At 30.9% G+C, this 22,439-nt stretch overlaps 1 protein-coding gene across 1 annotated transcript; it reads right to left on the bottom strand.

Annotated features, from left to right (window-relative positions):
- Nucleotides 1–139: 139 nt before the first annotated feature.
- On the bottom strand, nucleotides 140–21,086 carry LOC142320298 (uncharacterized). The gene is made up of 5 exons (XM_075358004.1): nucleotides 20,935–21,086; nucleotides 14,166–14,307; nucleotides 11,401–11,541; nucleotides 8,491–8,541; nucleotides 140–345 (listed from the first exon to the last, which is right to left on the bottom strand). The coding sequence occupies exons 1-5, from the start codon at nucleotides 21,023–21,025 to the stop codon at nucleotides 207–209; spliced, it is 564 nt and encodes a 187-aa protein (XP_075214119.1). The 5' UTR covers nucleotides 21,026–21,086; the 3' UTR covers nucleotides 140–206.
- Nucleotides 21,087–22,439: the final 1,353 nt, after the last annotated feature.

The following is a 22,439-nucleotide window of genomic DNA, read 5'->3' as shown; positions in this document are numbered from 1 at the left end:
GAACATTTTTTTCTCTTTAGGATTATATGAAAAGTCAATTAAATACTTATGAAAAATCTTAAAAAACACATCCATGCTCACACATGAATCTTTGTTTTGAAAAACATTTTGTTGTATTATTTTAAGAAAAAAATGGATATAATAAGGCCAATGTAATGAAATTTATTATAATTTTTAGTTCTTATATGAAAATATGTTTGTAATATCTACGTTTGTCCACTGCCTTGATTGAATGGCCATCCGCTTCCAAATGAAAAGCTCTTTTTAGAAAAATTGTTTCCAGAAAAAGGAAAACCTTTTGCAGAATTACCAGATCCATCAGATGATGTACTTGTACTTAATTCTCTATAACAAAAAATGTCATTTAATTATAAAATACAGTATTTTAATAATCTTACTGTAATTATTGGTATATACGAGAGTTATTTTTTTTTCAAGGTCCGATCGGTCGCGAAATAAAAACCCGCGAAAAATCGGATGAACCTTTGCGCATATATGTTGCACAGCGTCTCTATTAGGGCCTTCAATCACGCCGCGTCACTTCGTTCAGTTCTGAAGACACAGCTAGAACGTAAACACGTCTACAACAATAGCATCTGCCGCCAAGTGTGAAGTACGTACGGTAATTCGATTTCTTCAGGCTGAGGGGTGTAATGCAGCTGAAATTTATCGACGAATAAGTAATGTGTACGGTGAAACTTCAATGAGTGACAGTAAAGTGCGACAATGGTGTACAGTCAATTTGTATTTTTATTTGAAAATCCTTACCTGCCGATTGATGTTTTTTCCATATGTTAGGGGTGATGAGGGAAGCTTAACTCCAGATTTTTAACATCCCCTCCCATAGATTTTTCAAAAACTCAAAAAGTTTTTGAAATGCATTTTTCTCTGAATCTATGCATTTTAGAGGAAAAAATTGTTTTTCGTCTGTGTTGCATTTGGAAAAGTTGTTAATCTCAAAAAAACAGACAACTTTTATTCAAACAATTTTCTTGTACGACTTACCGTTTTGGAGCTGTAGCTTGTGAAAGTGTAAAAATGTTGTGAATTGGGCACGTGTTCGAAACCGGTCTAGTTGCTGAACAATGCCGATCTCCCCGGCTGCAGTAACAATAGGATCGCTGCATTGCATTGTACCGCTATAATTCTGGAATGCTAAGTCGTACAAGAAAATTGTTTGAATAAACGTTGTTTGTTTTTTGAAATTAACAACTTTTCCAAATGCAATACAGAAGAAAAACAATTTTTCCGGTGAAAAAATCGAAAAAACACTTTTTTTACAACTTCAGCGGCACCTAGTATTTCAATTTCAAATTATACGGCATAACTTCAAAAACATTAATTGTAGAGGAGAATGTCCTCTACATGTTTTGTTTGAAAAACTTTTCTCTAAAATCCATAGATTCAGAGAAAAATGCATTTCAAAAACTTTTTGAGATTTTCAAAAATCTATGGGAGAGGATGTTAAAAATCTGGAGTTAAGCTTCGCTCATCACCCCTAACGCTTGGACAAAAGCTCAATCGGTAGGTAAGGATTTTCAAATACAACCTATTTTGATGAGAAATTGCCTGTACTTGCAGGAACTTTAAAGCAGGACGTACAGATGTTCATGATGCAGGCGGTTAAGGAAGAAAGCGACTGTCAACCGATGATCTCGTTGAGCGATTGGATGAGACAATTCGAGAAAATCGTCGGTTCACAATTTCTGTATTGAGTGATTTGTTTCCTGAAATTTCAAGGTCAGCTCTCTTCACCATTGTGAGTAAGAGACTTCAGTACCTCAAACTGTGTGCGAGATGGGTTCCCAAGATGTTGTCCGACCATCACAAAACAATGAGAATGGACGCCTCCCTAACGTTTTTCCAGCGCTACCACAATGAAGGAGAAGATTTTTTGAACAAAATTGTCACAGGGGACGAGACACGGGTCCATTTCGAAACTGAAGAAACAAAAGAACAATCCAAACAGTGGATCCATTCTCATTCTCCCAGTAAACCAAAGAAGTTGGAGAACTTCTTGAAAAAATCGAAAAAAAACACTTTTTTTACAACTTCAGCGGCACCTAGTATTTCAATTTCAAATTATACGGCATAACTTCAAAAACATTGTTGGAGAAGGTTCGCTTAGAGCGAACCTTCTCCAACAGAAAGTGTATAGCTACTGTATTCTGGGACCGGAATGGAATTCTCTTGGTGGAATTCATGGAACGTGGCACGACCATCACTGCAGCCTCATACTACGTGACTCTTCAACGTCTACGAAGGGCAATTCAGAATAAGCGGAGAGGAATGTTGTCATCAGACATTGTCTTTCTTCATGTCTTTCGACAATGCTCGGCCGCACACTGCAGCTGTAACAAAGAAGCTCCTGCAGCGTCTTCGTTGGGAAGTGTTTGATCACCCACCATACAGCTCAGACTTGCCTCCATCCGATTTTCACCTCTTTGCTCACATGAAACGCTGGCTAGGAGGACAACATTTTGGCACAGACATCGAGCTGCAGACCAGCGTAGAAACATGGCTGAAAACATAGGCGGCTCCGTTCTATGACGAGGGTATTGGAAAGTTTTACCACGCTACGAAAAATGTCTAAATCGGAGTGGCGAATATGTAGAGAAATAGCATAACTATGTAAGTACTTGTTACAAATAAAAGAATTTTTTATTTTCACTGTTATTTTAATTTCGTGACGATCGGACCTTGAAAAAAAATAACCCTCGTAATACAATGTGATAACTAACTAAAGAAAAGATCATTGTGTGAAGCTATCTATCTCATTGATAACAAGTTATACAATTGGTTTCTTAGCTCATTTTAAAGATTGCTCTTTTCTTAAATAAAAATGTTCAGTACAGTAATAACAACATTCAGATTCCTTTCCGACTATTAGTAATTAAAAAGTATATGTTTTTCATGTACTTTTTCAAATATAATTACAGACAATTAGTAGGCCTAAAATGAAACAAAAATAATGAAGATTGATGTTCATTTTAACAAGTTATTTCTTTATTTTGGGGTAGGTTAAATATATATATATATATATAAAACAGATTTTTTTCACTTTCTTGTGGACACGATAACTGATATAATTTTTGCACCAATCACTTTCAAATTAATACATAAAATGTAATGACCGAAAATATCGGTCGGGGTTCGTTAATGAACAAAATCTGCCATGGGAATGGTAATGTGGCGGCCTTTTCAAAAAAATAAAATATCGCTATAACTTTCTTATTAAGAAAAGTATCAAATTCATTTAAAGTTCCTACTATTCTTTGTAAAAGGACCTAAAACTTATCTTAGTAAAGTTGTTTGGTATCACCAACCACTGGCCCAGGGGGGTGGAAAAAATGGGGTTTCGAAGACAAAAAAATCATATTTTCCTTAATAGGGACAATACTGAACCGGTTTAAAGTATTCGTTAGTCCTCTAAATATTACCAAAAACTTTTGTCTGAAACAAATTTTGATATGATCAACCTTTACAGCAAGGGATAATCAAAATATTGCTGGAATTGTAAGAAGATGGAGCTTGTCGTATGCTAAACATGTAGAACTTTTTTTTTACATGCAACCATTGTCGTAAGTTTGAAGTTTTTTTTAACTTTAAGGTAGAAAACATTTTTAGCCCCTACTTAGCACCGGTGAGACCTACCTCCGTCTTCTGGCGTGCTGAAAGGGATTTTTTAATTGAATTCTGTAAGTCACTCGTTATAAAGAACTTTGAAAATAAGGATATCATCTGCAAAACGCTCCAAATTTTATTTCTTTAAAAATAAAAGTATTCACAGTGCCAAAGTATTGTAACAAAAAACAGTGATTTCCTTTACTTTTTTTTGAATTAATAAACCAAAAGTAAATACTTGTACTGTAACTTAATATTCGTATAAATATTTAAATTGATAATTAATAGCTATGTTTTCTAAAAATTAGAAGTTGTAATAAAATGGTATTATTGTTTATTTATTATTATTATAATAAACCTTGCGAAGGTCGAATTTGTTTTTCTTTTCTTTTTTTAATGAGATGTACGGGCATTGACTACTCTGATCATTTAGCTCAAATGGACATTCTTAGCGTATTGTTTTTCCGAAATTCAGCCCTAAAGCGAGCTGAATTTCGGAAAAACTTTTACTTTTTAGATTCTAGGAAAAGATCTGTGGCTTATTTTATTTCACAAAAACAATAAAATGTTTTGGTCTGATAATATACGTAGTTTTTACAATGGTTGGATACTTCATCATTTTCTTTCAACTTAATATTGCAAGTTTGTTTTGATGAAATGGTGCATATGCAAAACTTAAATGACTTTGTCTTTGCAAATAAAGCTACTAAATTTTTGAATTTTAAATCTCGTATCAGATTTGGCGAATACTCCACGATGTCTAAAGGTCCATAACCTGCGTTAACTTAATTTCAAAACTTGTGGTAAGTAAAGGATTCATATAAGGTTTATTTATCGAAGTGGATTCCAGTCTAGGGGAAAAATTGATTTCAGAAAAATTAAGTGAGCATAAATAAGAAAAAAAAAATATAAGTCGTTACCAATAGAGGCGTAAAAAGTTTTTTCTCGTTAATCAATAATACGAGGGTAACTCAATTATTATCTGCAATGTAGTTATACATTTTATTGCAATACAAATAGGAAACTTACATGTACATAATTTTTCAACATAGTCCCCTTGCATTTTAACGCACGTGGTCCATCATTGCACAAGTTTCCTGATGCTCTCATAAAAGAAGGTTTTCGGTTGAGCTGCGAGCCAGGAATGCACCGCTTCTTTCACTGTTTCGTCCGAGGTAAATCGACGGCCCTTTAATGCCTCCTTGAGTGGACCAAACAAGTGGTAGTCAGAAGGGGCAAGATCAGGAGTATATGGAGGATGAGCCAGTACTTCGAAGTTGAGTTTATGGAGCGTTTCAGCAGTGTGGGCAGCAGTATGTGGACGGGCATTGTCATGGAACAACACAACACCTTTTGACAGCAGTCCTCGGCGTTTGCTTCGAATTGCACGCTTTAGCTTGGCTGTAAGCATCTCACTGTAACGCGCACTGTTTATTGTCGTGCCCCTTTCCTCATAATGTTCTAGTACTGGGCCTTGTGTGTCCCAAAAAACCGTAAGCATCAGCTTTCCTGCGGACGGTTGGGTCTTGAACTTTTTTTTGCAGGGCGAATTGGGATGTTTCCATTCCATACTCTGCCGTTTACTCTCCGGCTCGTAATGATGGACCCATGTTTCGTTACCAGTGATGATTCTGTCTAAGAAGATGTCCCGTTTGTTACCATAGTGATCCAAATGGTTTTGGCAGATATCCAAGCGTGTTTGTTAATGAAACTGTGTGAGTTGTTTTGGGACCCATCTTGCACAGACTTTATGAAACCCAAGTCTATTGTGGACGATTTCGTAGGCAGAACCGTGACTAATTTGCAGACGATGTGCCACTTCATCAATAGTTACTCGTCTGTCTAAGAAAACCATGTCACGTGCACGCTCAGTGTTTTCCTAATTTGTGGCGGTAAACGCTCGTCCGGATCCTTCGTCGTGCGTAACACTTGTGAGACCGTTTTTGAATTTTTCAATCCATTCGTAGACTCTCCGTAGTGGCAACACACTGTTCCTGTACTATACCGAAAGTCTTCGATGAATTTCGGCTCCTGATACACCTTCCGACCACAAAAAAACGGATCACTGAACGTTGCCCTTCTTTGGTGCAAACAGAAAGCGGAGCAGCTGCTGCGACACGAATGTTCTTCAACTTACAGATTTTATTTTAAATGGAATCACTAGTGCAATTGTACATTTTCTTATAAAATATAATTAATTTTACACCTCGATAAAATGTAATGCAGGTTTGAACTAAATTAATATTTAATGTGATTATTTGTTACACATTAAAATTCAGTTAATAAAAAATACAAGTACACTTTTTATCCTCGTTCAAGTATAGATGATTATCAAAATGGAGGTATGGAGGAATGACACCAAAATCCTAAACTATTTTGTTGATAATTTTTGGTCCAAATTAGCATAAATAATGTATGAATTAAAAAGTCATAAAATATAAATTTATTGTTTAAAATTTCATAAATCATAGAAAACCATAAATTTATCATAAAAAAATCTATGATTAGAATGGGGGTGTCTATATCACTATAAAAAAGAATTTTTTTCTCAGGATTTATTAATAAAATAATGTTTAGTTTATGAGCACAAATGAGTAACGTAAACAAATATCCGACAATCAAAAATAGAAGAGCTGGCGACATAATTGCAAAAAAGAGTTCTCAAAATTTTTGGTAAGAGTAAGTAGAAACAATGGTTTTTGGACAAATGGTAAAAAACAATAGCGAAAATGAAATATGAGAAGGGGTTGGCTTCATGCTTGCATAAATAATCGATTTATTCATATCATTTTTTAGTCATTGAGCATAAAATCAAAGTTTTTCATGCATACACGGTAGGAGAAGAAAACATTTTAATTTATTTCAAGGATAAAAAATCAGGTCACTAGACCTCCTAGTCTGTTCCTTTACTCTGTTTTGATAGAATCGTGCTAAAACGGAAATTTAAATGAAAAAATTGTAGAAAATATTGGAATCGAAAATGCTAGATGAAGGATTAACATGTCGCCTTAGAAAAACAATTGATTTGCTAATCTTTTTCAGCAATATTTAAACATTTGTACAAATGCGTACAAACGATTGAGGCAGTTGGTAAAATCATAAGCAAGAGAGTGATTTCGAAGATGCAGGGTTGCTAGTGACATCTTGTATTGCTGGGATAATTAAAAATAATTGACCTAATGATAATACTCATACTTTCATAATTCCATGAGTTTGCATTGAAAATTATTTCATAATTATTCTATATTTTCCATTTCGTAAATTATTATCATCCAGCGTACTGAAGTTTTGCGTGTTTTGCACAATTCTTTATCCGCGACTGACTGACTCCTTACAGTGCAAGTGAGCGCACGAGCGGTTAGAGAATAATGATCTGCTTCAACCGCTTGTTCACTTCCTTGTGATAACCAGAAAGGACTTGGTCGAAAAGATAGCCATGTGCTTTCTACTCGTATACTACCGCATGAAAGAAGAAATCAGGAGTTCATCTCAACAAATAAAAGTATTGATGCTATAGGTTATTTGGCGATTTTTTTTAATCCAAAAAATATTTTTTTGATATTTTAGATTCAACAATTTCATTTCAACAATTCATTTCAATTCAACAATTCATTTCATGAATTGTTTCACATAATATATTTTTTAACATCACCTACAATGTAGGTGATTTTAATGTGTTACATCAATAATATGGGAATTCTCGTACCATTCGAAGTAAGATTAACAAGTATACTGAAGTAAAAAAAAAAAAAAAAAAATTACTTTCTTTTTTATTAAATTGAAGGATTGTATAAAATATATTTGAAACAACGATTAAAAAATAACTTAAAAAAATGAATAAACAAATATACTAATTTCAACTAATATGGATTAAAATTATGCACAGCCCTTCTTGAAGTAATAAAGTTAAAAATATTTTTGGAAAGCAATATTTCGTTGCTAGTTGCTAGGTTTAGTCTTTTAACTCCACAATTAATTTTGCCCTATCAAAATAATCTGTCATATTTACGAATACAAATAAAAATTTAAAGAGTATAAAATAAATTATATTTTGTATAAATTATTACAAAAAGTACATTAGAATACTTGACAATGTACTGTCAATAAGCGATGAGAGCAACCGAAACGATTATTTAACCTCTTCTGCGCTCACTGTGATAACGTAATCATACGTTCTATAAATTGACAACCGCAAAGTTGCCGCGGGGAATCTATCGCCTGTGCAGTCACTCTTATGAAATCTATGTGCTCATAAAAGCTATTTTTGTCGCCATTAAGCGGCTAAAAACTCGTTCATGCATGCGTACACCTATAGTCATTGTTTCGATAGAACAGGTCGTATTGAATAGAATTAATGTTAAAGCCCAGGTATTCTATTATGATGCCGTCTTGTTCTTTTGTCTCCTGTCTTATTTTCTTCTTTTTTTTTGGAGAGATATTTTTTCGTTACTTCTCTGATTCTTTGTTTTTGATTCACATTTGTATTTTCATAACCGGCTTTCGTATAATTACCTGGTGTTTTTAAAAGACCATAAAAATTTATTACTATATATAAATATGCTCAAATTTTTAATAATGATTAAAATGATTGTAGTATGGTAGTGTAGCAGTTAAATGCTTTTCGAACGGAAAGGTGAAAAATGATAGAATTAGTAAAATTTTATATTTTTATAAAACTTGATTTCTCAATTAAATTCCCAGCAATTATTAGGCTATCATTAAGAATACACCCAGCCTGACGAATCTAGAATTTTACATAGTCCTATTAATTTAGGAATAAATAATGTCAACAGATGAAATGTTGATTAAATTTAATTTGATCAACAGAAATTAATAGTGATAATGATCATTTGCTATTCTACTTACTTAGAATCAAGATTATTGCCGTTAATCGTGCTCTCTGATCCAGTATTTAAACTGAAACAAACGTTAAGAAATTATACATATTATTTAGTTGATCTAAATAAATTACTGACAATTTTAATCATATGAATGTTTCATTTTTAAAATGACGTATACAAAGAATGTAATGTTATTTTATATTTTATTGTAAATAACTACTATAAATGAGCTAGATTTTTCACTTTTTAGATGGTTTAGAGTGCTTAAACGATTTAAAATTTCTGGATTCCAGTAAAAATTAAAAAAAAAAAATATATATCTGCATAGAGCAGCCTCTATGCAGATCATTGTGATAAGTTATGCAACATGGATTTTAATATATTTTATAACACATAGTTCACTTGTACTGATTTATACAAATCGGATTAAAAAAAAATCAATAAAAATAAATTATAAAAAATTTGTACTGTTAGAATATTATAATAATAATAATACCTCTTGTATGAAGCATAAATAATTTGAAAATGGTAGGGTATTGAAAAATGATGTACGTAATAAACTGTCAAATTTATTTAAATAATTTTAAGAAGATCTATTTTCCAGTTCAGATGAGTGGAGTCAAGTAAACTGGAATAAATGTTTACTGCTTGAAAATAATGTATTTCTTAAAATGCAGCGATTAGATTGTTGTGTTTTTATGAAATAGATCGTTTTATTTATAAGGACTTTCTTTCTTTTTCCTGTTTAGCCTCCGGTAACTACCGTTTAGATAATACTTCAGAGGATGATATGTATGAGTGCAAATGAAGTGTAGTCTTGTACATTCTCAGTTCGACCAATCCTGAGATGTGTGGTTAATTGAAACCCAACCACCAAAGAACACCGGTATCCACGATCTAGCATTCAAATCCATGTAAAAATAACTGGCTTTACTAGGACTTGAACGCTGGAACTCTCGGCTTCCAAATCAGCTGATTTGGGAAGACGCGTTCACCACTAGACTTATTTATAAGGACTGTGAAAATGATTTAGTCCGGATCAATGTGTATCTCTCTATGACACGTTTTATGCTATAAGCATTTAAACCTATATTCGTGCATTGGTCATCGAAATTATAGATTACAAATTAATAATAGTGTTATATTTGTAAGAGATTATTCTGAAGAGGTAAAAAGTGAAAAATTAAATTTTAATTAAAAATGTATTCTAGTAAAACAACGTTAATTTTTATAGAAAAAATATTTTGTTACTTTTCCGTCTAGCGCTGTAGTTGTAGAAACGAAAGTATTGTAATCGGTCCAATTTGGGCATATGCGGTTTTCATCGGATCTTGCCGATTTGACAACAAAGGAACCCAAAAAACGAAAAAACCACATGGAAATTTTCCGGATGTTCGTATGTACGTGTGTGTATTCGGTGTCGCATTCTAAATTACCTTATATTTCCAGAACTACTGGACCGATTTTGACCAAAATTGGTCAGATTACTTGTATATATGAAGCATTAATGCCATTAAATTTTCAACTTAAAAGGTCAAGGAGGCGAGGATTTAGAGCAAGCCTCCAGTTACTTGACTGAAATAAAAAAAATATAAAAATGACTAACGAAGTTTCAACTTCATCACCTCGTGGTGAACCGTACAAAATAATTTTTTATCCTCTTTTGCACGGATAACAGGCTATAACTACTACTTTTAAGATGGGACCGAATATTCTGACACCTGCATACTTCAGATCTCTTAAAGTTTCGAGTCCTGTACTGACCAAACTGTTTCTTTGAAGAAATTACAATACACTGATAGTTTTTATAAATTGAACGTGCTTTAATCGTTATTTTCAGTAGTATTTTCACAAGTTGATAATGAATGTAGTGGGGATCCAGAAGCGGAGCCTGACCGGCTAGTTTTAAATAAAATTATGTAATTCTTACTATAAATTTAATGACGCATTACGATGGAAATGATGATTAAATTAATAAAAAATAATTACCCCTGATAACAAATATATTATTTAAAAATAACGTGTTTGTTAGTAAGAATGAAATATTAAATTCCTGAAACAAAATTACTGTTAGAAATTTTAATCTAAAAAGAAAGTCTAAAGTCCATCTACGAGTAATTTTAATGTCTATACGTCCATAATTACAGAAAATTTTGAAATATAACAAGCAGAAGGAAAAATAAAAAAAACAAATCTAGTGACGGAAAATACTTAATTCTAACATAAGTAATATAAAATTGCCAAAATGTTCAGGATACTCTGAGAAAATATAAGATTGTGCCACAAATGTAATATATACAGATAAGTAAAGAAGCACAGGATTAGCATATTCAAATTAGTGACTGAATCTAGGTAATTGTAGAAGTTATAATGCTAAAAGAGATTTTTCTACAATTTAAAAAAAAGTCTTTTTAAAATCTTTCCACCTTGTGTTTCTTTCTGTATGTCATTAACCATAGTTACACATGCCTTATTATATTGACTAGTTCTTAATACGTGATAGTAGACGATTATATGTACATGCTTAATTTACTGTATCAGTTTTTAATTTTCTCTTTCCTCTGCTTCACCTTTTCTTGTTTGTATTATCATTTTTATTTTGTTTGATTTAATCGTCGACTTCTCCGGTTTATACTAAAAACTGAAATTATTTCATCAGTAATTTCAACACTTTACTGAACAGGCAGTTTTCTTCAGCATATTTTTCCAGAAGACAAACTAGTACTAAACTATTTTTTTTCCCACTTTACGATCATATCAAATCGTAATCAAAGTACTTAAAACCTAAAAAAAATAAAAACACTGGCATATTTACAAATATATTCTTATTTTACATTACACTTTGGTCTATTAATTTAATGAAAATTAGATAACCAGAAGAAAAAAAAAATATAAAAATATAATTTTGATATGAAAACCCATTAATTATATTTACTTTTGTTTACCACCTTGACCAAACGGCCATCCTTGTCCAAAAGAAAAACCTCCGAAAGGAATCTTGTTTCCAAAAGGAAAACCTTCTCCAAAATTAAAGCCCTTTATAAAATCATCAGGTGATTTGTTTTTATCTAATCCCCTGTAACAAAAAAGTTATTTTTACTGATTGAAGAAGTGATGCATTATTTTACATTATTTGAATATTGTTACAGTTATACTGAATAGACTTAGTTTTATTATAAAATTATTGTACATAAATAAATATTTTATTGTGATCGGTTAGTAGTGTATTACAAAGATTACGTCAGAAATGACGTAATGTTTAACGGATAAGAATAGCAACTGGAAAAACAATTCCGAGTTGGATAGAGGGAAACCATGATAAAATATATCAAGGTAGTGTCATAAAATATTCAGTGGATTAACTGTAAAATAAATAATAGAAGTGTTAAATCTCGACTTAATAGTTAACAATCATAAATACATGAAATAAGAGAAAATTAAATTTAAAAGATACTAAGTAAATCAAATACAACCCACCGGGTTGGTCTAGTGGTGAACGCGTCTTCCCAAATCAGCTGATTTGGAAGTCGAGAGTTCCAGCGTTCAAGTCCTAGTAAAGCCAGCTATTTTTACACGGACTTGAATACTAGATCGTGGATACCGGTGTTCTTTGGTGGTTGGGTTTCAATAACCACACATCTCAGGTTGGTCGAACTGAGAATGTACAAAACTACACTTCATTCACAGATACCATCCTCATTCATCCTCTGAGTATTATCTAAACGGTAGTTACCGGAGGCTAAACAGGAAAAAAATAATAAAAAAGGAAATCAAATACAAAATAAATAACAATTCAGAAGGCGTTGATGAAATTTATTTGAGCATATATGCTCAAAATTATGCAAAACTTTTAAATTTTCACTTTATTATTTTTTTGTTCGTATTATTTAAAATCTCATTGAAAGAGTAATAATGTTTCTGAAAAAATTATTAAAATAAATTGTTAGGAATATATTTGAAATGGGTCGGTTATTTATTAAAATTATTTCGAAAGACCTTTTTCGTAAACCGAAATGTTGTATTAGTAATCAAAAACATCTCAGTTGTTTGATTTAATTAGGATTGATAATGCTATCTTGTAGAAATGAATGTTATTTTTTTTAAGCAAAGGTTATACATTTGTAAATGTAGACTTGTGGGTTAGTTGAGATAAACTAAACATATCCTTGTACTTTACTAAAAATCGGTCTACATGATTACAGATGTCAAATATTGCTCTGAAGCCTACTTTTTCAAACTCATTCTGAATTTTTAGGGAGCCCAGAAAATTATCTCAGAAGGGAATTTGCTTAGGCACAATAATATTTTTAAATGATGACAAGATCTTTTCTATTAAGACATTTCTAAGTACAACACCGTGATACTGCTGTAAAGGAAATCAATTTGATCGTCCAACGAAAATTTGGCAAGTAACAAAACATCTACAAAACTGTGATACTGACGATAGTAGTTCTACCTACTATCGTCAGTATTAATTAGATCACTAATCACACGATTAGCAAATTACATTACCTGAAAAGGGTAATTCAAAGGTTTTATCCATATTTAATGTTAGATATTAATTACCTTTGAAAACAAAATGAAAAGGGAAACTTGTTGATATTTATCTATGATATTTAAGATATTTTCTAAAAACCAGGAATTGGCTATCAAAAAAAAAAGAATCAAATTTAGCCATTCAGTCGTTTCCGACCCTTGGCAATTCCGTAGGAATTTTCCTGGCTGGTTTTACGGGTAATACGCCATTGCCTTTCCAAAGTGGTTAATTGAAACCAAACCACCAAAGAACACCGGCATCCACAGTCTAGTAATCAAATCCATATAAAAGCTTTTACAAGGACTCGAATCTTGGAACTCTTGACTTCGAAAATTAGTTGATTTTGCGTCGATGAAATTAACCATTAGACTAACCCGGCGGGTTGGTATACCATTGCAAACTTCTATCAATATGATTAACTTTTCAAGCAATTTTAGAAGTCTATTTTCATAATTTTTTCAACTTTTTAAAATATTCGGACAAATAACAAAATTGGCGTGTAATGTTATAATTTTAGTAGACCTTATGAACCATAAAAACGTTTGTTATAGAAGCGAATAACAACAGAAACCTTAAAGAAACTGGGAAGTACTTCACTGTTGGGAAACAGACTGAGCTTATTTGGTGTATTTTACATACATTGAACTTGGTTTTGAACAAAAAATTGGTTTAATTTTGATAGCTCTGAATATTTGATCAGATGCGGTGGTAACCAACTCGAATTTTTCTAATATAACATTTTGCAGGTTTCATTCTCTTTTTTAACATGTCATTTATTAATTCCAGTCTCTTTCCTGCTCTGAGAAAAAGACATTCCTGATTTTCAGAAGAACCTAAAAAGAGAGATTTCAAAATGACAAACTATGTTTTCAGTTAACATAATTTTAACTATTAAAAACAAAAAAAATAAAAATTGAGTCTTCAAAATTCCAAGCCTTTCAGTGGTAAACGTTTTTTGTTTTAAACATTTTAATAATGAAACGCTTGCGAACAGAATTGTAGAAGTCAGGAAGATGAAGGAAGTTGTTACTTGATAAATGAGCTTTTACGAAGCAAGAAACAATGCTACAAATACGAGTATTTCACTTAAATTAAGAAATTTAAGGTTAAATTATATCAATAAATCTTCTACTTTAACATGTATTAATAAATAAATAATTTACTTGAAACCATTATTTTCATTAACGTTTTTGTTTTGTTTGTTTATAAATTCTGCCGAAGGATTAATCTCATCTTGTCCTTGTTTGGTATTATCAACACCATCAATAAGCAGTTTTGCTATGTCTTGACGACGATATCTTCTCTCTGAAAAAGAAAGATAGCAGTGATTATAATATAAACAAAATTTGTCACCCTGTAATAATTACACAGGTTTCTCACCAAGAAACAGAAACTGTAGCTTGAGAAAAATTTCACACAGATTTCTGCTTCAATGATAAAGTGAACAATACACATAATTTTGGATAAATTAAGGGGTGAATCAAATGGTTTCACATTGTTTTTGACCTGAAAAATTTAATAAAACAGGTCAAAAATTGAATGAAACTACTTGTATTATTAATAATGTTTGTATTTTTAGTAATTATTTTGAAAATTACACTAGTCAACAAAAATTAGTTTTTTGTTTGTTAAATGAGAGTGAATGGCTGTTTCTTATAGTATTTTTTTTTTGCTGATTTCATATATGTTAATTGATTTTTTCTATTGGGTCTATTTTTTTTGTAATTGAAATTTCTTTTGAAATAAAAAGCGTTTGGATGATTAATGCAACTGCGAGGCATTGTTAATACATTACAATAACTAATATTGCTTAAAAAGAAACACTTTATAAACACACTAATTTAATTAAAATACTCACTTTACTGAACAACATATACCCGCAAAAATATGAAAGCCAGCTACAAAACTGAATGTTACACATACGAGAACTCGCACTTGAATGAGAATTAAAAATATTTCTTTAGTCTGCACAACAGTTTATAAGTAAATATAATAACAACAGAAATAACTGATGAATGGATGATATATTTATAGCAAGATGAAAATACGAAGAATGGGTAACATTCTTGTTCATTTTAATTAGTGTGTAAATAATAAACATGATAACTAATGTCTAAAAAATCAATGTGACAACAATTAAGGGACTGTAATAAATAAACAAAAGCTATTTAGTTGATAGAAAATATACTACATTCTCAAAATGCTGTGCTTATTGAGTTCATGCATGATATTACCTGAAAATAAGAATGGCAGTTACAAAAAAACTAAGCCTGATAGAAGAATTCTGATTTCATATTTGAAATCACTGCAAAAAAGTACTTAGTATAATTTATTTAGGGTGTATGTTTATTCTATCATAGCAGCTCAGCAGCTGAACCGATTTTGATGTATTACCCCATGCTGGAATCGTTATGTTACTGGGTGTCATAGACTAAAGAAATATATTTGTTTAAATAGATTTTAAAAATTAGAAAAAAATATACTATATACAAAATTGTCACCCGCTTGCTCTTTAATTATCCTATATTAGTAATTATTACATATTAAAGAACAATGCTTTTTTTTTGGCAGTTGTGTTTTTAATTTTTAATATTCATCTCTTGTTTTTTGGTTTGACATACAGTAATTTCGTTAAATTGCCAGTAAATAAATTAAATTTTGTAATAAAATTTGTAGAGAATTTAATTAAAAAAAAGAAGAGTTTAAAAAAATTTGACTTTTGAAATGGGGCAGAAAAATAGTTCATTATACTTTTAAACCAAAACAAAAATCATTTCAATATTGGAAAGTACCTAGAAATAAAACCAATTATTAAAAATAAATAAATAAAAACATCTGACAAACTAATATATAATAAAATTGTAATTAATTTTCACCGATAAATAATTCACCAAAATAAGCTTTAAGTGAAGGTTATATGTGAAAATATGGTTGTCAAAATTTTGGTTTTGAAAACTTTTAAGTTTGATTGGAAACTGAACCAGGATCCTTTTAGATAAACGTGTATCACTTAATTTTAAACTTCTGTACAAATATATTGGATGAAAAAATCAAATCTTCTCCTGGAAGATCTTCTTCTGGAAGTGTTTTATCTAATGGAAGTTTGTCAGAGATCCAGGTATTATTATTGCATTCTTCTACAAAATCACTTCAAAGCATTTCTAAAAAGAGTGGGATATTTTATGGAATTGTTCAGAAAGGAAATAAAAATATTGAGTCTCTATCAGAATCGGATTAATGTAATATGTACATTTTTACTATAATGTTTGAGATGATATACCAACTTCTTTAGAAATAATATGACTTATATAAATCCTATTTTATGAAAGAAATATTGCTCCATATAATTAAAAACGGTTTGTTGTTTCTCTAGAGAAATGTAATTACTAAATCCCACTTCTATTTGAGAGTTATCAAGAAATAATTATATACTTTATTTGCATTAATAGAGTTTGATGAACAGTACGGTTAGGAGCAGCAAAATGAACCATTAACCCTTAGAGCAAACTCAACTAAAATACAGAGATTTGTGTAGGGACTAAATAATACATGTACAGGAAATAAAATAGCAATTTAGAAAATTCACAAATTGGACTTCATAGTGGGAAAGTGATGTTTAATCTGAATATATTTACTCAACGATGACTGGATATCAATGAAGAAGTGGACTCGTGTTATACTGTTTAGAAGAATATATCTAATCAGTGAAATAAAGATTGGGATGAACAACAAAAGAAAACATTGTGGAGTAAGCAAATGGATACGTGAGACTATGTTAAGTTAAAAGAAAACTTATTTCATAACTATCAGAATTGTAATTAAGCACTCAGAAATAGCATTTAAGTGCGGAATATCTGAGAAATGTGTATTCTTTTGTTTGGTCTTTAGCGTGAATTCAAAAGCTATCGTGAGATAGGTGTAATAAAAATTTCTTTTTCATGAAATTACAGCTGTAAAGTTGTCAGTAGGGTATTAATTAAACTTTAATGCGATGTTAACATGCTCCTGTAAGAATATCATCTAGTTTCAAATAATTAATCTGAAAATATATGGAGCTAGTTTAGCTTATTACAAAAGCTATTATTTGGATGAAACAAAGTTTTTAGTTTTACCAAATTACTGCTAATGTTCTTTTTTTTCATATATAAGATTAATCTCTAATTTTTTTATCGGGAGTTGACTTAAACAAATAAACAATTATTTACATTCAATTCATTATTTACATTTTTCTTCCACTTTCATTTACTTTGCATCTTATTTTGTTAACTAATATTTGATTTAATGTTTCATTTAATTCATTTGGAAACGCTGCATTTTTGCAATAAATACTATTGGTATTTGCTTTACCTCCAAAAATTCTTTGAATTCTCTCAAATTTATCCCAGAATACTGGTCTGTGAGAAGCATACCAATTTTATCCATTTCTTGTATGTTGTTGACTAGTTTTATAAAGTCACTTGCATCTTGTGTTTTTGAGGTTAAAATATTTGTGTTCCGTGTAAAGTGATCCACCAGATGCAAATATTTTTTTGTCCATCTTGAACCTCCAAAACCTCCAATCGTATCTATAGAAATTATTTCAAAAGGTTCCATGGCCAGGCCTAGATCAGACATCAAGCCATGTTTTTCACACCCTCGTGATTTGTTTTTTGTACAAACATCACAGCTTCTACAGATTGTCTTGATGTTTTCTATTAATTTTTTGGCTGTGTATAGTGGACTGACCTTTTTCTGTATTTTTAATCACAATATGGCATGAGTTTTTATGTAGACGTTTCATGAATTTTATACTAAATTCCTCTGATAAAACCACTTTTTACCTCAGCAAACCACCCTCTCATGAGCAGGGCTGCCCCTGTGAGTCCCAAACTCCAAACTACATCCTGTCCCATTCTCAGGTGTCACAATCTTTGGCCTTTATAATCCTCTTAACCATGGTAACAACAGTGTCCCATTCACATTTACCCCGTAACATGAACTCAATTGTATTCTCTGGGGTCAATCTACACATTCCAAGAGCTTGTCTTACTTCATACCATCTATAGCACAAGTATATAGAATGTTTAATGTATCAATGCCATTACAATAGCGATATTCCGATGTTGTTCTTCTGGTGAGCTGGTGGAGGTAGGCTCTAAACTTTCCTAGTTAACAGCTGCAAAAGGAAAACATATCTTCCCATGACACCTGTTAACCCACATACCAACCTGGGGGATAAGTCTTTTAGTCCAGCTACCTGTTCTTGACGTGTCCCACTGTGTTTACCACTCTTCAAACTGTCTGCGGGCTTCACTTCTTGATACACCACTATGTACTCTCCTCAACATGAAGACACAGAGGCTCACAGGGGACATCCCCACTATCACTTAACAGCGTTTTTAGACACTGTTTTGTATGCGGACACAATACCTATGTTCACTCACCACTGCAGTGCTGCTACTCACTCAAGATTCCTCTTTCTTTTGAAAGCCTTGGGCCAAGCCAGAACACAAATTTCACTCTGAAACCCTCTTTTCTTTCTGCTTCAAACAAATATAATTTTTGTTTGATAATACTGATGCTGTTGTTGAGTCTGTATGGGGATTAAAAAATTTCCTTATATTACCAGAAGGTAGCGTACTTTACCCTCATGTTCTCTTCCTTTGCTTGCCTTCTCTAAATTTGGGGCCGATTTCTCCTTTACTTCTTGTGATTTTTCATCATACATCTATTGATGTTCTTTTAATAAGTCAGTATAAAAACTCAAATTTCCCATCCACTAATAAATCATCTTCTCAATTTACTATTTTGACCTGACTACCTGTTTCCTAATTAACTAACTCCTTTCTCTTAATTTGTTCTTTGTGACACAATGTTCTGCAACAAAAATCATGATTCCCTTCAATTTTGTAGAAAACTAAAAAATTTTCTTTTTTTTAATATTTTATGAAAATGATAACACAATGGGTTTTATCTAGCCACGGTTCTTCCTGAGTGTTAAACATAATTTAGGTTACCTATGGTCACTGGCAACAACATCTTTTCTTCTAATACTTCTACTAAAATAACAGCTTGTATAGTTTTGGGACTTTTCTCTTTAGCTCAATAATTCCATAAAGAATAAAATTATTAAGTTTGTAATTAATCTGTAACAATTTCTTTTGCCTCAATTAAGAAGTTTTTAAGTCCTTATTTTTACTTTTTAATTGATCATCAACTTTTTTATTTTGTTAATATAAAATTGACAAGATATTTAAATGACAGATTTTCTTATGGATCACTTGCTTTATATTTTTTTGTATAACCTTTTTAAAGATTTCAAATAAGCTTTCCAATAGATTAATTTCTACAGGCATATTTCAGGACAACAGACAAATAAAATTAATAAATAGTATAAGATTAGTTTAATAATGAATAAATTAAATTGATTAAATAAATACAGTTTAATTACTCAGCTGGTATACAGTACTTAAATTCGTAAATAAGAAACGAGACGTACTATCAATGACCCTCAGCCCCACCCTCCCACTATACACATCAAGTCAAATGAACAGCCGTTCAAACATTTACCTGTGGTTTTCAATTCTTCAATAGCATGTATTAAGCTATTTTTAACGTGTAATTTTTAATTAATTATAATAAAACCATATGCCAGAAAACTTGATGAACTTTACTAAATCATCGCAACAAAAATGAAAACCTTGCCAAATTTTGTAATGAAATATAAACAATAAAACCCGACTCTTTTCCACAAAAACAGAGTAATAAAAATACGTTTGCCCTCTACAAACTCTTCAACTTGTGTACATAAATATTTTTACAAATAAAAATGAAAATGGACTTCTTTTAAAAGAGTGATTATTTCACATATTATTCTTGAACTTACATAACTTTTTTTTTCAATACACACTTTGTTATTGCTACAACAGTTGCAGCGATCAGTATACTGACTTCTTAACCAGATATTAGAGCCTATTCCTGACAAAGATATTTAATCAGAAGCAGAAAAAAGAAAATTATTTTAGTGCAATAAAGGTTACTATTTCTATAAGAGTGCTAAATTTATGTTTTTAAATCCATGATGAAATTCTGATGTTGATGTAGACTGTAGGGAATAGAGATATTAACAGGCTGCAGTACTTACCTGATAATCATTGCGATCTATTAAGCTTTCCATAGTTGCTATCAATTTAAACAAGTTGTGGTCCACTATACAGCTATCGGAAAAGAAACTTTCAACTATTTCTGGACACAACTGAATGCAGTCCTCACTCCTGCAGAGATCTGGCACAGAGCCAGATAATTCAACCAAAGAGGAGTATGTGAAGTATGAGAAAAGTGGTGGAGACTAAGAAGGATGGTCTACCCAAAAAGATCAGTAGCAGATGACTCATCCAGAAGTTAGTTTCAAGACAGAGTGTTTTTTACCAGTTTCTACAACATTAAATCTTGAGTCTATCAAACAATATACGAGTAAAATGGAATTTGAATTAAAAAGCAATAAATATAAGAATTTTGGAACAAAGGGAAATTAAGTTCAATAAATAAACAGACATAAGAATAACTCTTTTGATCTAAATAGTAAACAAATAAGGTGAGGTATAATTAGTAACCACTACTTATTACGATTGTAATTTGTTACTCGCATTGCCTCCAGGTCATTATTTGTTCTTAGGGTGTAATTAACAGTGAAATTTTACCTAGTGCTCGTAGGATATTCGTCATATATCTTATGTGGAGAACCACATATCTTAGAATACAGAAAATAGAAATTCAGAAAATAGAATAGTCACTTCAGAAAATAGAAATTTAACTACCTACTAGTTACTATTAGACATAACTAGACCAGATATACTGTAGCTTTCCTGTAAACTATATGACATATTCACCCACATACTATATGTTATTGTAATTACATTCTAATATAGAATATTTAAATAAAAGTTTATTTACCAGCAGAATAAGTAAATGTTGTAGAACAGATTGAGGTGAAAATTGCAACTACTATGATTACCAGGAAACTCATTTTTCTCATTAACATCATTATTTATAATTAAATAATCGGTTATTTATATGATTATACATAAAAAAACAAATTAATGCAAATGAATTTAAATCCTTTTTATACTAAAATTTATCGTTTTATGAGGAACATCCGTTAGTTTGTAGTATATTGAATAATTTAGCATATTCTTCATTGTTTTATTTTATTGTGGTTTTGTTTCCTGGATAATTATTAAATAATAGTTTTTATACAATAAGAAACAATATTATTAAAACGTTAGTGATTTCCGTTTTAATTTACCGTATTTACTCGAATCTAAGCCGGATCTTTTTAATATCCAAAAAATCGGGTGTGGCTTACATTCAAACTTTTTTTAATTTGACAAAAGTTTTACTATATATTTTTTTAAAATTCTCTTAGGTTTTTGTTTTCAAATTCCTAAAATATTGTATATTATAATAATTTAACTTAAAATAACAATTGAAAATGGAAACATCTCCAGATTGAAATTAATATTTATTCAGTTTAAAAGACCTGTTTGGAATTAATTTATGTATTGCGAATTTATAATATTTAAACTTTATTTTTACTACTATTAGCTTATTAAATTATCTATTTTTTATACGATTTTTGAAGTGGGGTAATTCTTACTATTTTTTTTTTTTTTGTAATAGATTTTTTTCTATTAAATTTTATTAGTGTTGCTATTTTTATTTATCAATTTTTTATTTTTCAACTTAATTTTCAAAAAGATTTGCGAAATTTCAAAAAATTATACAAAAAAAAATTCCAGTAAATAAAAAAGATGTCATAACATTCAAACGTGTTTCTTTATAAACAACAACAATTAATTAGCATAAATTCCTTAAATTGATGTAGTCAAATGAGATTTGTAAATAAGATAAATAATTCAGCTGTTTTCTATTAAGGCTAGTTAGTATAAGAAGTCTCTTTGTAAGTCATCTGAATTTATTTTACCACAGGGGAGAAATTGTATTTTGATTTGGATCATTTTTGAGATTTGTATTTTACAACTTTTTTTTTACCGTTTAGCCTCCGGAGCCACCGGGCTCCGGAGGCTAAACGGTAAACGGTAAACGTAAAGTATTACTTCAGAGGATGATTTGTGTGAATGTAAATGAAGTATGTGCTTGTGCCGTCACCTGGTGTGATTAATTGAAATCCAACCATCAAAGAACACTGGTATCCACGATCTAGTATTCAAATTCGTATAAAAGTATAGAACTTTAAACTTCGAAATCAGCTGATGACGAGTTAACCACTATACCACCCTGGTGAGTTTGTGTTTTACAACCCAACAGCTTCAAAGTTAACGAATAATCAACCTTTGATACTGTACTACCACCAATGGTGGATATTATGTCAGATATATGTCCTTTTGTGGGAGAGTTCGAAATTACTACTCTTTGCAAATACTGTTTATTGTAAAAAA

This window comes from Lycorma delicatula, chromosome 2, assembly GCF_047948215.1.
Source record: "Lycorma delicatula isolate Av1 chromosome 2, ASM4794821v1, whole genome shotgun sequence".
Taxonomy (NCBI): domain Eukaryota; kingdom Metazoa; phylum Arthropoda; class Insecta; order Hemiptera; family Fulgoridae; genus Lycorma; species Lycorma delicatula.
The sequence above is the reverse complement of the archived record's forward strand: the minus strand, read 5'-3'. Positions and strand labels throughout refer to the sequence as shown.

Excerpts from the sequence above, each read along its gene's own strand:
- LOC142320298 (XM_075358004.1), bottom strand. The coding sequence starts at position 21,025 with ATGATGTTAATGAGAAAAATGAGTTTCCTGGTAATCATAGTAGTTGCA. Across the intron at positions 11,542-14,165 it reads AATGAAAATAATGGTTTCAA|GGGATTAGATAAAAACAAAT; the intron begins GTAAATTATTTA and ends TTTTTGTTACAG. Across the intron at positions 346-8,490 it reads GGCAATAATCTTGATTCTAA|AGAATTAAGTACAAGTACAT; the intron begins GTAAGTAGAATA and ends TTTTTGTTATAG.